The sequence below is a fragment of the Poromitra crassiceps genome (assembly GCF_964638095.1).
Source record: "Poromitra crassiceps genome assembly, chromosome: 15".
In the NCBI taxonomy this organism is placed as follows: domain Eukaryota; kingdom Metazoa; phylum Chordata; class Actinopteri; order Beryciformes; family Melamphaidae; genus Poromitra; species Poromitra crassiceps.
In genome coordinates, this window is record NC_139634.1 from 34,252,288 (window position 1) to 34,267,720 (window position 15,433).

At 44.7% G+C, this 15,433-nt stretch overlaps 1 protein-coding gene across 2 annotated transcripts in view; it reads right to left on the reverse strand.

The window, feature by feature from the left end:
- fstl5 (follistatin-like 5) overlaps positions 1 to 15,433 on the reverse strand; it is a gene marked incomplete at both ends in the record, with an annotated part of 182,649 nt that overhangs the window by 53,887 nt on the left and 113,329 nt on the right. For both annotated transcript variants that reach the window (XM_083651485.1, XM_083651484.1), the window contains one exon: positions 12,075 to 12,241. In XM_083651485.1, the coding sequence (XP_083507611.1) occupies positions 12,075 to 12,241 (167 nt within the window). The remainder of the gene's footprint in view (positions 1 to 12,074; positions 12,242 to 15,433) is intronic.

The following is a 15,433-nucleotide window of genomic DNA, read 5'->3' on the forward strand; positions in this document are numbered from 1 at the left end:
GGATTTGCAACTAACTAATTTGATCAGGGATTTTTTTTTTTTTTTTCTTAAGGTGAAAAAAAATATGCAAATTAGCTAATTTCTAAAATGTTCTTGATATTACTTTGACACTACTCATCTGCCTTATTTATGTCGATTGTTTTACCAAACTTCTCTAAACAGGTGAAACTCCATTGGAAACGATTGAAATGATCATCCCATTGTCAGATTTAGTTTCACACAAACGCAAACCTTTTAGACCACAGCACCACTTTTCCCTCCTCACCAACACCACCCATATCCCCCTAGTCACTGATCCTACCCAACCCACGGATCCCGACTCTATCACCATCATATCCCTATGGTGCCCCCCCCCCAACAACACCACCCATATCCCCCTAACCACTATTCCTACCCACCCCTTGAATCTCAACTCTCTGCCACCTTCATATCCCTGACTTTTCCATCTTATGACCCCGGTGGGGCCTCTGGCCCAGCGCCATGGTAAAAAAGAAGATATTAAGATTCAATTCTTGACTACAGGACTCGTTAAGATGGATATCTTTTGCAGTGCTGCATTCAGTCTCTCAAGTGATTATGCTATAGTTCTTCAGGGAGTACTTAGAAACAAAAGAAGTGTTTCTACTCCCAATACTACAGTAGGTTTCAGCACTTTGGAATGCACAGCAGCATTCGGAAGTGAACGTGTTCCGGCGCTCGGCCATCATTAGGGTGCCATCATTAATTATCCGCCGTCTTTGAGAGAGCTCGTAAAAAGAAAAGGGACAAAAGAGCTTTTTTTTTTTTACTCTCATCGGATTGCTTTTAACATTCCAGCCACATCTTTGTTACCCGTGTGTACATCCAGCTTGGCATTTACAGAAGAGCTGGAAGAAGCCGCCATCATGTTTACAGGCATTGACTGTGTGTATCACCACGAGTCCTTTACAGAAGAGCAGGAAGAAGCCGCCATCATGTTTACAGGCATTCACTGTGTGTATCACCATGAGTCATTTACAGAAGAGCAGGAAGAAGCCGCCATCATGTTTACAGGCATTCACTGTGTGTATCACCATGAGTCATTTACAGAAGAGCAGGAAGAAGCCGCCATCATGTTTACAGGCATTGACTGTGTGTATCACCATGAGTCATTTACAGAAGAGCAGGAAGAAGCCGCCATCATGTTTACAGGCATTGACTGTGTGTATCACCATGAGTCATTTACAGAAGAGCAGGAAGAAGCCGCCATCATGTTTACAGGCATTGACTGTGTGTATCACCATGAGTCATTTACAGAAGAGCAGGAAGAAGCCGCCATCATGTTTACAGGCATTCACTGTGTGTATCACCATGAGTCATTTACAGAAGAGCAGGAAGAAGCCGCCATCATGTTTACAGGCATTGACTGTGTGTATCACCATGAGTCATTTACAGAAGAGCAGGAAGAAGCCGCCATCATGTTTACAGGCATTCACTGTGTGTATCACCATGAGTCATTTACAGAAGAGCAGGAAGAAGCCGCCATCATGTTTACAGGCATTCACTGTGTGTATCACCATGAGTCATTTACAGAAGAGCAGGAAGAAGCCGCCATCATGTTTACAGGCATTCACTGTGTGTATCACCATGAGTCATTTACAGAAGAGCAGGAAGAAGCCGCCATCATGTTTACAGGCATTCACTGTGTGTATCACCATGAGTCGGGGAGCGGCTGAGTGAAGCATCAGAGAGCTTCGTAATATGAGGGAAAATCGATGGCGCGTTTTGGCCCTTTGGGCTGAGAGCATATTGTGTCACCTTTTTAAATGAAAAATGAATGGGGGGAGAAATGAAACTCAGAGGGGTGGAACGAGCCGTGGCGGAGCCTGTCGACACGACCCCCCCCCCCTTCCCTCCCCCACCTCAGCACCCTCACCTTGGCTATCAGTGGCACCCAGCAGCACCCGGGCACCGGGCTCCCCACAGGCAGAGCAGAGCCAGGGCACGAGTGCTCAGGGAAACAGACAAGGGCAGATGGAGGGTGGACCTACAGATAGGCCATAGTGGAGGGTGGATCTACAGATAGGCCATAGTGGAGGGTGGATCTACAGATAGGCTATAGTGGAGGGTGGATATACAGATAGGCCATAGTGGAGGGTGGATATACATGTACAGATAGGCCATAGTGGAGGGTGGATTTACATGTACAGATAGGCCATAGTGGAGGGTGGATTTACAGATAGGCTATAGTGGAGGGTGGATCTACAGATAGGTCATAGTGGAGGGTGGATCTACAGATAGGCCATAGTGGAGGGTGGACCTACAGATAGGCCATAGTGGAGGGTGGATATACATGTACAGATAGGCCATAGTGGAGGGTGGATTTACATGTACAGATAGGCCATAGTGGAGGGTGGATTTACAGATAGGCCATAGTGGAGGGTGGATCTACAGATAGGCCATAGTGGAGGGTGGATCTACAGATAGGCCATAGTGGAGGGTGGACCTACAGATAGGCCATAGTGGAGGGTGGATCTACAGATAGGCTATAGTGGAGGGTGGATCTACAGATAGGCCATAGTGGAGGGTGGACCTACAGATAGGCCATAGTGGAGGGTGGATCTACAGATAGGCTATAGTGGAGGGTGGATCTACAGATAGGCCATAGTGGAGGGTGGACCTACAGATAGGCTATAGTGGAGGGTGGATATACAGATAGGCCATAGTGGAGGGTGGATATACATGTACAGATAGGCCATAGTGGAGGGTGGATTTACATGTACAGATAGGCCATAGTGGAGGGTGGATCTACAGATAGGCTATAGTGGAGGGTGGATATACAGATAGGCCATAGTGGAGGGTGGATATACATGTACAGATAGGCCATAGTGGAGGGTGGATTTACATGTACAGATAGGCCATAGTGGAGGGTGGATTTACAGATAGGCTATAGTGGAGGGTGGATATACATGTACAGATAGGCCATAGTGGAGGGTGGATCTACAGATAGGCCATAGTGGAGGGTGGATATACAGATAGGCCATAGTGGAGGGTGGATCTACAGATAGGCCATAGCCTTTAAAGAACTATAATTAATAAAGCTGTCACAGCCAGGTGACCTCTGGAAGGACACCGAGCAGCCACCTACAGTACACTCAGGTGGGGGCGTGACTTTCAGCAAATGGGCCTTGAAGGAGGGTTTTGCAGCCTGGTCATGAAAATGAGCACGGTGCTCCGTGCAAGAAAAGTAAATTTCTTATCCGTGCTATAGAGACACTGCATGAAATAGGCCACGCCCATCACAGGGGAAAAGCTCCGTTCATTTCCACACACCAGCGTCATTTTCCTTGAATTAAACATAGCTAAAAGCTGTTGTGTGGTGGGCTGCGCAAACAACAGTTAAAGTTTTTTGTACTCCCGAGGAAAACAAGGAAGCCATTGAGAATTGGCGAGAAGAAAAATGTGGATCTTGCCGTCAATGAAGTACGTTGGAGTGTTCATCTTCTGTATATACGATCTTTTTGTGCAAGACCCCGACCATGCACGCGACATAGGAGAACGCCAGGATTGGACGGGAGTTTGTGTTTTCCCCCATTTTGGGCGTGGTTTCTGAATGATGACGCGCTCCGCAGTGTCTCTATAGTCACATAATCTGTTTTTTGGATGACAGCATCACACATCTGGCACACCTTGCAGGGACTCACTAGCTTTGCGGGCTTTTTGTGTGTGAATGGTGCACAACATAGTGAAGCAATAGAAAAACCTACCTGGGACGGGATCTGTTGGGGAGAAGAGCAGAAGTGAAACATTCAGAGGGTTAGTTCAAACACGGGATTAAGGGAGTATGAAGCGGACAGGCTTCATTACCACTATTACAATCGATTATGATGCTGTGGTCAGAAATCGTATGATGTTGTCAAGTAGGTGTGAGACGCGCCCCAACTTTGGCCACTTTTAAAACTAGGCTCAAAACCCTTTGCATTCTGCACTGCCTCTGCAACTCATCTTTATTCTTTTTATGCATTTTAATTATGTATTCATTATTGATTTTTATACACCTTATCATCTCACTGTGAATTGCGTTTGTTTATGAAATATGCTATATAATTAAACTCGCCTGGCCACAATGTCTGCAGGTGCAATATCAGGAAAGTCATATCTTTTTTATAATAATGATATACTGTGTGATTTCCTGCTAAAATCCAGGTTTCTGAATGAACAGAAGTTGCTCTAAATACCACAAATGACAGATACATCATGCTGTGCGTTGGTATAACACAGTACTGCAATTCAATAAGACATGCACAGCTTGAGGTTTTTTTTAATCAAAAGAGCACCGGAAGAATGTATCGCTACAGGTGGTACATATTGAGCAGAGCCAAATGTACATAATTACGGTAAGTATAATCACATTCAACGTTACATACATACATACACATACATACATACATACATACATACTGTACATACGGTACGTACGTACATACATACATACATACTCCACCATAAAGAGAAATAATGCTATAGCCACAAACACAAGGTACTGAGTAGGGATGTCACCGTGTACATAGTCTCGCTGGCCAGCCTCCCCTCCCTACCGTGAGAGGAGTCTGGCGCCACGGAAACAGGCAACTGGGATAAGCCCTCCCCTGCTCTACAGCTGCTCTCCTATTGGAGCGACTGCTTCAGTGGCTGCCGAATGTCCGCTCCCGGCTTATTACAAGCTCTGTCATTGGCTCCGACCATGTCAATCAGAGCGGCTTCCGCTCCCTCCTCCCTGTGTCTTGCTGTAAATAGTGCCCTGCCGCCTCAGTGAAAACAACAATGCTAACTACTAGCTAGCGAGCTAACGGCAGAAACCTACACGCTAGCTCGTTGCTACACGCTGAAAACGGCAAGTTGGATTGTTGGAAACTATTTTCCAAGGGCACTGCCGCTAAGCGCCGCCCATCGCAATCCCACTATGGAGACCTGCGGCGCCAGACTCCTCTCACGGTAGGGAGGGGAGGCTGGCTAGCGAGACTACTGTGTACACGACTACACGGGTACACGGATATTTAAGCAATATAGCATGAGAGCAAGTGTGTTGTGGCGAATATATCCCGCTGATAAGCTGTTATCCCACGAGGCCCACGAGTCCGACTGGCATGGTATTCTGATAGAGTCAGTTGAAACACTACTGTAAGGCGGGACCGCAAGAACGTGCGGGTGATTTGATTGGATCGTTCTGGAGACTGAAGTTGACATTGGCCAATCCTGGCGCTTGCTGAGAAGCTGAGAGCTTTCTGGAAAGCCGACAGGCAGCTCGAGCGCAGCGCTGCATTCTCAGCGCTTGCTGAGAAGCTGAGTGCTTTCTGCAAAGCCTGACACCAACTAACGTTACGGGGTTAAATGCGGGGTTAAATGCGGGGTTAACAGCCTTTTTTTTGCAAAGAAGACATTAGCCCGCATTTATTCTTGTACAAAACATAATTTTCTGCGAAGTATTAGTAAAGTTATAAGCGAAGATCGATTCACAAGGATCTGACAGCTGTCTCCGCCATTTGTTTTTTTTGAGGTAACCAAAGGCTTTTAGTAAGAGAGTTGCCATGGCAACCAATAACCCATGGCCATGGGTTATTGGAGTGGGTTATTGGATTTATACAATGGCTGTGAACCAATCAGATTGCTTGATTTGAGAGAGCCGTTTTATAATAAATCATATCCGTTTAGAAAATTCAATAACCGTTTACATGTCTTTTTTTGTGTGTCCTTTTAAATAAAGTTTTGACAATGATTTTACTGTGTTCTGGACTCGCAATCATTCATTTCTCATCAAAAATACACTGTGCGTGTGCCCACTAAGTGTATTCCTGTCAGTACGCTGGGGTGGGGTGATCCCAGCGAGGAAGGAGATTGAAAATAACGTTAACTCAGCAGTGGCTTCAGAAAGGCGCTGGTGCGGGCTCTCGTTTTCAGCCAACTAATCGTATGGAGAAACTATCACAACAGAGACAGAAAGGCTCAATTGTGGGAGTAGATTGGCTAGACACTTAATATTTCTGGTGAGTGTTGTGTGTTATCTGTTAGCTAGCAAGCTAGCTACCGCTGCTAACGTTATTTTCAATCTGCGTCCTGGCGGTGAGAACGCCAGTCCCATCATCCTCGTCACCAATGTTATGTCTGAATAACTGGTGGACCACGACATGCTGTTCAACGTTTTATTAACAGCTGTGAGTCGTACAGGCTAAACTCTCATGCTGCTACGTCTCTAGCAGGCTCAACTCTGATACAACAGTCAAAAGTTCAGGCTAACACCCCCACTTACGGCACTGTCGTAACACTCTTAAAGGGCCAGTCCCACTGACGTGCGCATACACAACAATAGGCTGCCTGTAAGCTACAGATGTTAAACTTTATCAGGTCAACAAAAAAAAACATCCGGTTAATCGGTTACACGCTGCCAGAAGGTCCAGTGTACATGTTTAGAAAATGTTGTAACCGTTGACACCCCTAGTACTGAGCACTACAGGTATAGGAGATAAAATACACTTAACCCCATGTTGAGATAAGGGAAGAGTGTTATTTCCATTCCTGACGGATCTCCAGTCTCCTATAAGTTTTCCATTTCAAAATTCCATGTTTTCCAGACAACAATTTTTTCTGACTGGAAATTTTGACCTGGCAATTAGCCTACCGGTAATTGGAACTGGAACTGAAGATTACCCTTCACAAGCATCACTTTTCCCCTCGTTATACAGCGCCACTATCTGAGCATGAGGCAAACCCTTGTTGGAAGTACTTTTCAAACTAAATTATAAACTTTTCAAGAACTGGAAACTATCAAATCCATTTCAAGAACCCTAGATACCACCCCCCCCCCCCCCCCCCCCCCCACACACACACACACACACACACACACACACACACACACACAAACAACTGTCTTGCTCACGGCTCGGTCTTGCCTCTGGAAGGATTGAAACGCCGACAGCCCCTGGATGATGATGCCATAGCCAGCAACTGTCAACTCCATGGAATTACAGTAAGCTGCTTTGTCAAAATGTAGAGGGTCTCTATTGAACTGCAGGATACAGCCAGGCGCACCACTGAGATATTAATGTGCAATCCAGTGAGTGTGAATGTCGACAAATATTTCCAAAATAACCACATTCTTAAAACTGGGATTAGACGGGCGTAAAGCTCCCACGCGCACTCACAGGGCTACGACTGTAATTAGGGCTGGCATGCGGACGCTCACAAATATTAACAGCCAGCAATTATGCAGAAATTGTCTGCGAGGCGATTCAGAGCGGGTCTGCCCATGCCAGGTGCAGACAAAATCCATTCCCCTCCCGGGAAGCAGCAACAGTGATTGACTGGCTACCCAAGAGCCAGAAATAAATCTGGATTAAGCGGCTCAAGTTCCATCAGTAGATGCTCTCGGTCCTGCTCGGTCCGCACACACACGTTTTCCGATGAGCCACACGGGACTATTAGCCCTCGCGTTGATTCCCTTTGCATTAGATTAGCCGCTCTGGAGGTAACCTGTGTGTGCACAATCCAACCTATCTTTGTTAGTCGTCAACAGAAAATCAAAACGGACAATAAGACTCAAGGGCCAAATTACAGTGACTTCTCACTCTGAAGAGATAGATTACTCCCTATTAGGGGCGGGATGATATAAGATTATAGTCTATCGCGATAATAACACTGGTGATTTAATCGTATAATCGTGAATATTGTCACATGAGAATGAATATCGTCTCGAGTCATTAGTGACTTGAAAAATCTGTCTAACTAACTGACTAACAAGTTAGTCCTATTGATTTCCTGTTTTATTTTGAAACAAGGAACGACAGAAAGACGAGGTTCCCACCTGCAGAAGGTGGACGAAGGTGTCTGCCCGGGCTAACAAAATGTAAGGGAAAGTGATTCAGGTATGTTTTAGTGGTGTAAAGAGGGTATAAAGAGGGTTTCGCATATTTTTATGATTATATCGTGATTATTTTGCACAGGATAATCGTGACATGACATCGTCCCACCCCTACTCCCTATTATCAGTTTAGCTAACCGTCTCAATTCATGGGCCTCCAGCAGATGCACTTTACACTACTGTACCACAGAGATATAGCAAGTGTAATTTTATGCAACATCGTTAACTTAATACTTAATTAAAATGCAATTAGTTAAATGCATCCTGCTTTCTGCCCTGCTGCTTCTGATCATGTATAAGTCAAGCAAAGAGATATAGATTGAAATTGAATTTTGATGCTTTCTCCAGAGAAGGTAGCCACACATGAGCAAACTCCGATCGATTCTCACCACAACCTGTTCTCCGTTCTCCCGCTATGCCTCTCCAATCACTACTTTCTCCTTAAATGGGCCCCCCTTTGTGTGTGTGTGTGTGTGTGTGTGTGTGTGTGTGTGTGTGTGCGTGCGTGTGTGTGTGCGTGTGTGTGTGCGTGCGTGTGTGTGTGTGTGTGTGTGTGTGTGTGCACGTGTGTGCGTGCGCACGCGTGGGAAATGAAGAAAGAAAATGCCTTTGCTTTTACAGTATGAAATTGAAGGAGAAGAAGAAGAAAAAAAATGGAGGGGGGGGGGGGTGCAAACATAGAAATTAAAACAACCTCTGACATTTTGAAAGGATACATTTCAAGTCCTTGGTTGTTGTGATGTCTGAAAATAATTCCTGTATACTCACTATATTAAAGCTATTCCTGTATACTCACTATATTAAAGCTATTCCTGTATACTCACTATATTAAAGCTATTCCTGTATACTCACTATATTAAAGCTATTTATTTATTTATTTATTTGTGCTCTGATGAATATCCTGAAAAGCATTTGGCAGCAGCGGCTTTCATTTCCAAGCTGCGATTTGAATTTAAAATAAATCTGTGTCCGCTGGTATTAGGGAATATCTGTGATTGTGTGTGAAGCAGAGACAAAGACCACCCCCGATCGAGACCCTCCACTCCACTCCATCTGTCTTCAGGCAATATCAGGATGAAAAGAACACTGCTGCTATTGAATCTGAAAATCAGGCTTTGGAAAAACACACTGTATGAAAGGTAGATCAAAGACTGTATTGACCCTACAAGATACACACTTGTTCCTGTTTTTTTCTCCAGTGAATCCTCCCTGTTCAAGAAATAATCAGACTTGACAGACTTGCTGTTTTTGTTTCTGATATACCCAGCACTAGTCTCCACAGTATTTGACTATGAATTGCTTATTATTCAAAATAACAAAAAAAGGAAACAATAGCGAAGCTTTCATTTTGAAATGCATAAAATAAGAAAAAAACACACACCATATGGGTTAGCGCTGGCCGTTTGCTGGCATTACACCTGACCAACACTCAGAAGCAGTGCGCTAGTTTAGCACCGGTTGATGTTGCCAAGTATGACTAGCGACAGCTGGTCGCCTCTTACTCATTTTAAGGGTCATCAACATTTAATGTTACATTAGCGGCTCCGCTGGATCTCCCTTTATCTACTGCGACAGTGTTGACTTAATTATGCACAGCGGCTGCACACTCGTCTTGGTCAGCGCTGACACTGAGCAGGGGTGGGGGGAAGGGAGATCTGCCTGTTCTGCAGCTCACCACCTGATTGTGCCTGCTCCTTTGATGTGGATGAAAGCGACACAGAGGGCTGTCTGGGGCTATGGCGGCGGCACACACACACACACACACACACACACACACACACACACACACACACACACACACACACACACACACAGAGGCACGCACACAAACACACACTGTTTCACTGAGTTGTAAAAGTAGGTCCTTCCTCTCGAGCTGAACCCCCTAACCTCCTTCATCCTTCTTGGTCTGAGAGCCCTGTCCCTCCCAGCAGTCTCTAAACACAGACACCGAGAACACAAGCTGACACCCTGGCCTGGATCACTAACTGGATCAGACGCAATGCAAAGCCAGGGCCAACAGTCCAAAGAAAAAGTGCTGACAATCTGAGGCATAGCCACAAAAAAGTTAGCAACACTTTCCCCCATTATGTTAGCATTTCATTATTGCCAACAGACGCCACAACTTTCCTCCTTCTGCTCTGCTGCTGCATCAGCTTGGAATGGACTTAATAAATCACTACAGCTGGGTCAGTCTGTTGACTTGGCTGCCTTTGGCAGTTTATTGAAGTGTTTCTTAACACATGTCTACAATTGACAACTATCCTGACACCCCTGCCCCCAGTGTATTTGTCTATCTGAATTGATATTCTGTTGGAACGACTATTAGAGATGAATGTGAATGGGGGTCTCATTCATCTAATTAGGAGCTTCCTAACGGACCGCCCTCAGAGAGTCCTGATGAACGGACTGTACTCAGATGAACTTGTCTTAAACACTGGGGCACCCCAAGGTTGTGTACTGTCCGCACTGCTGTTCTCAATTTATGTAAACATGATGTGTGTAAATAACTGTAACCTGAAGCTGCTTAAATACGCAGACGATATGGCCCTTGTTGGTCTTCTTAGGGAAGATGATGCCATCTATGAAGAGGCATACCTCAAGCAGGCCACTGCACTGCAGGACTGGTGCCGAGCATGCAAACTAGAAATTAACGTGTCCAAAACAAAGGAACTCATTATGCAAACAAAACCAGGGGAAAGTAACATGGTCCCTATCATGCTCAGTAACCAGCCTGTGGAAAAGGTCAAACAGTTCAAGTATCTGGGGACAATCTTTGACCAGACTTTGACCTTTAATGAGAACACAGACGATATATATAAGAAAGCCAATCAGCGTCTGTTTTTAATCAGGAAACTGAGGAGTTTTGGTGTCAGCCAACACATTCTCCAAACGGCATACAGCAGTCTGGTCGAATCAGTCCTGTCTTTTAATATGACCGCCTGGTACGGCAACCTGAACGTAAAGAGCAAAAACAAACTTTCTAGAATAGTTAAAATAGCAAGTAAAATTGTTGGCAAAACACAAAAACAGCTTTCCAACATTTTTGAAAAGGCTGTTATCAGGAAAGGAAGGAAGATCAGTGGTGATGCCTCGCACCCACTGAACTCTGCATTCCAGCTGCTTCCATCCGGTCGTCGATTCAGGGTCCCAAGGGCCAACCGGAACATTTACAAAAACTCATTTATCCCCTGTGCCATACGGTCATTAAATAAATGAACTGTCCTGTGTGCTGTCACTGCTGCGCTATGTAATATTTTAGATAGGTAGGTATATGACTGGTATTTTAGATAGTTAGGAATTAGGAAGCCATTTTAGTTAGGTATTGTATTTGTAATATTTTAGGTAGGTAGGTATATGACTGGTATTTTAGATAGGTAGGAAGCCATTTTTAGTTAGGTGTTTGTATTTGGAATCATATGTTTATTTGCACTATCTATGTCTTAACTTGTACATGTGTGTTTTATGTTCTATGTCTTTATGTTTTATGGTGTGCTGACTGTGCACAATGTATCTTGATGGGAAGAGAAGCCAAAGAAAAATTTCCACCATGGTGGACAATAAAGTATCAAATCAAATCAAATCAAATCAAATCAAATCAAATCTGTATTGTTGTTATTTTGTGTGTGCCTTCTCGCCCAGGTCGTTATTGTAAAAGAGAACGTGTTCTTCATAATCTAATCTAAATAAAGGAAATTATTGAGTCAAGGGTGACATTTTCTGAAACCTCTTGCTAAGAGGCAATGGCTCCAAAATAATTATAACAAATTTGAATGACTTGAATGATTAGACCCGTTTACACTACAATGTGTTAGAAGGATCCTGCTATAGACTCTCAGTAAGTATGAGTCCTGATTTCTTTCATGTCTGTCTGTCTGTCTGTCTGTGTGCCTGCTTGCCTGCCTGTCTGTCTGTCTGTCTGTCTGTCTGTCTGTCTGTGTGCCTGCTTGCCTGCCTGTCTGTCTGTCTGTCTGTCTGTCTGTCTGTCTGTCTGTCTGTCTGTCTGTGTGTCTGTCTGTCTGTGTGCCTGCTTGCCTGCCTGTCTGTCTGTCTGTCTGTCTGTATGTCTGTGTGCCTGCTTGCCTGCCTGTCTGTCTGTCTGTCTGTCTGTCTATACACAAGTGTACGTCAAATGTGCATGAGGAAACAAAAGAGATCAACCAGAGCGATGAGTAGCTTGGCTTGGTTCTGCTCTACTTACATTGATGTCCTCCAGGTTCAAGGAGTTGAGAAGCTGATGGTTGCGTTTCCACAGTATAGGAGGCCTCCCGTCGCCTGTGATGGCACAAGTCAACACCACACTCTGGCCAACTGTCACCGTGGTGACGCTCACTTTCTGGTCATCAGGAAGAGTGAGCAGGTACACTTCTGTTGAGGAAAGGAACAAGACAAAACAAAAGTCAGATAGAGCATCCAGACTAGAGGAGGAGGACTTTTGCTCAATTTAAGTTTTCAGAAACAAAGATGAACTACTAGTCTCCTGTGCTGTGGCTGTACTTTCAGCTGTTTGGAAAACTTTTAATTTGAGCTTGTTGGCTTAGACAAGAGAGGGGGCAAACAGTCTCCAGAGTCTGTCCATATTTCAAAATGTGACACTTCAGAGCACTTAGAGGGAAACCTATTGTTTATTGTTTATTAAAAAGGATCCCCATTAGCTGCCTCTTCCTGGGGTTCAAAAACCTATGAGATACTTCTCTATGATTGTGAGACTATGTTTGCCCGGTTGTTTTAATGAAGCCTGAAAACAAGAGCTCTTGATACAAGGGTGTCTCAAATAGCTGCTGCTGTGTTACGGAGCTAGATGCTTTTTTTCTTTAGTTTGTTTTTGTTTTTCCACTGAGTCCGCAAGATCCACTGAGTTTAGTGCAAAGTGAAAAATAATTGGAAGATATTAGATGCTGTGTATAATAAATAAATACTTTGAAGTACTTTCTCTCCCGGACTCATATTCCATTGATTTAGATTTATTTATATAGCACCTTTCAAAAACAATTTACAAAGTGCTTGACAGTAAAAAAAAAAAAACAGATCATAAAAGTAAATAAAATCCCAAAATTAAAATTAAAAATTATCCCTCGCTGGATTATGTCCCACCCCAACATCCTGTTTCAAGTACAGCTGCCATTTCATGGGGTCTATTTTTTAGTTTTTAAAGGACATGACTGCACCCTTTACAGATGATGTCTGCGTACAAATGAGTACAAATATCGCCAACAAGAGGGAAAATAGATTGGCTTGGTGGTTAGTGCTGCTGCCTCACAGCAGGAAGGTGCCGGGTTTGAACCCCCCGGTCGGTCCCAGGTCCTTCCTGTGTGGAGTTTGCATGTTCTCCCCGTGTTCGTGTGGGGTTTCCTCTCCCACCATCAAAGACATGTGAGGGTTAATACTCCTGTCAGTGTGTGTGAGGCACTGGCAAACTGGAGCTCCAAGGGACAGCAGCAGTTGAAAATTAGCCATCTGGCTAACACTGGCACATTTACAGTAACGTTCATTAACATGCTGTGTGCATTGTCCCTCAAATAAATAAATAAATAAATAAATAGCATAGGCACAGTCAGTTGACGGCCATTGTGTGTCCAATGAGTCAACGAGTACATTACATTCTACCAGCTTTGGGTGCAGTTATGTAACGGCCACTGTGTGTTTTTAATCTTCCTCTTGGCTAATGAGCAATGGAGCAAAAGGAAACAGAGAGTCAATTTGTTCTGCTCCTGAGTGCATGAAATACAAAAACCTAATGAAAGAGCAGGTCCACACACAGTGTTCGCTCGCCACAGGCTCCGCCCACAGACGAAGGACGAGAGTGCCTTCAATCACAGCATGACTCCGGTGGCCCTCTTACCCGTGGCTTCTCAATGCATTTTTAATTCAACCTTCCTATTCATTTGCTATGTTTGCCCCCACTTGTTGTGTCTTTGAACTGTGAACTTGACCAACCCCATGTAGATCCCAAGACCATCAGACCTGGGAGCTCTGAGATAACTCACATCTCAAGCATTTTCTTCATCGGGAACTTCTGAGTAAAGATTTCTCATCTCTCCTTTGCCCCTCTGAAACCCTGCTTAAGCCCAGGCAAATCGTGGGCAGGATTACATCAAAATTAAAGGATTAACACACCGTTTTCCTTTGAGACTGAGTGGAGTATGACTCTTAAGTAGATCACTAACTGTACACCACAATTTTAATTTCCTATTTTCTTGGTCTGTTGAAACATGACTTTTTATGTGGAGCCTTTTTTCTATGCATGCATGTATTATACTCACTGAGCACTTGTGGCAGCAGTGCGATGCATACGATCATGCAGATACAGGATCATGCAGATACAGGATCATGCAGATACAGGTCAGCAGCTTCAGTTCATGTTCACATCAAACATCAGAATGAAGAAAAAAATGTGATCTCAGCGAAGTGTGTGAGACCTCGAGGGCGATCCAAGGAGGCACGACAGAAATGAGCGCTGGGCGTGCGAGCAAGGACCTGGGCCTCGACCAACACCTCTGCACCTGGATCATGGATTTTCTGACTGACCGTCCCCAGTCAGTCAGAATGGGCACACATCACTCCTCCACTCTAACACCGAGCATCGGTGCTCCTCAGGGCTGCGTCCTAAGCCCCCTCTCCTACAGGGCTGGTCTCAGATAACGATGAGTCTGCCTACAGAGAAGAGGTCCAGCACCTGGCGAGGTGGTGCTCAGATAACAGCTTATCTCTCAACAGCAGTAAGAGCTCATCATCGACTTCACGAAGGCCAGATGTGGACACGCTCCTCTCGTCATCGACGGAGACACGGAGGATGTTTGATGGACTGCTAACACCACAGCACTGGTAAGAAGGAAACAACGACTATACTTTCTGAGATAACTAAAGTAAGCAAAACACACCAAAGACCTGCTCGTCACCTTCTACCGCTGCAGCATCGATAACATAGTACACCAGCTGCCCCGCCACAGAGAGAACAGCTCTGCAGCGGGTCATCAACTCCGCCCAGAGAGTCATCAGGGCCCAGCTGCCACCTCTCCATCTCCCTCTGCCTCCGTAGAGCCACCACCATCTGCAGTGACCCCACACACCTGCCACCTGCCCTCTGGGCAGTGCTGCAGGTCTATCAGTGCCTGTAATGCCAGACTAAGGAACCATTTTTACCCAAGAGCAATACGTCTCTTGAACCACTCTGCCCAAAGACCACAGACATAGGCCTATAAGGTTGCCACCTACCTGCACTGCACTGACATTTGCACATCACATAACAGACATGCTAATGTCTAATAATGTCTTAGAGTATATAACTGTTCAACTACACTGGACTTTAAAGTCATACACACATACTGTAGGACCTATGCTCAGTATCACATCCAGAGACACCAGACTGTGACCCATGCACACACACACACACACACACACACACACACACACACACACACACACACACACACACACACACACAGCATGTATAATGCTGCACTTGTCCATGCCTATTTTATTCTATTTATCTTTTTTATTTATCCGTATTTTGGAATTTTCTATATCTACATTTGAACTGAATCTCATTGTACATGTTAC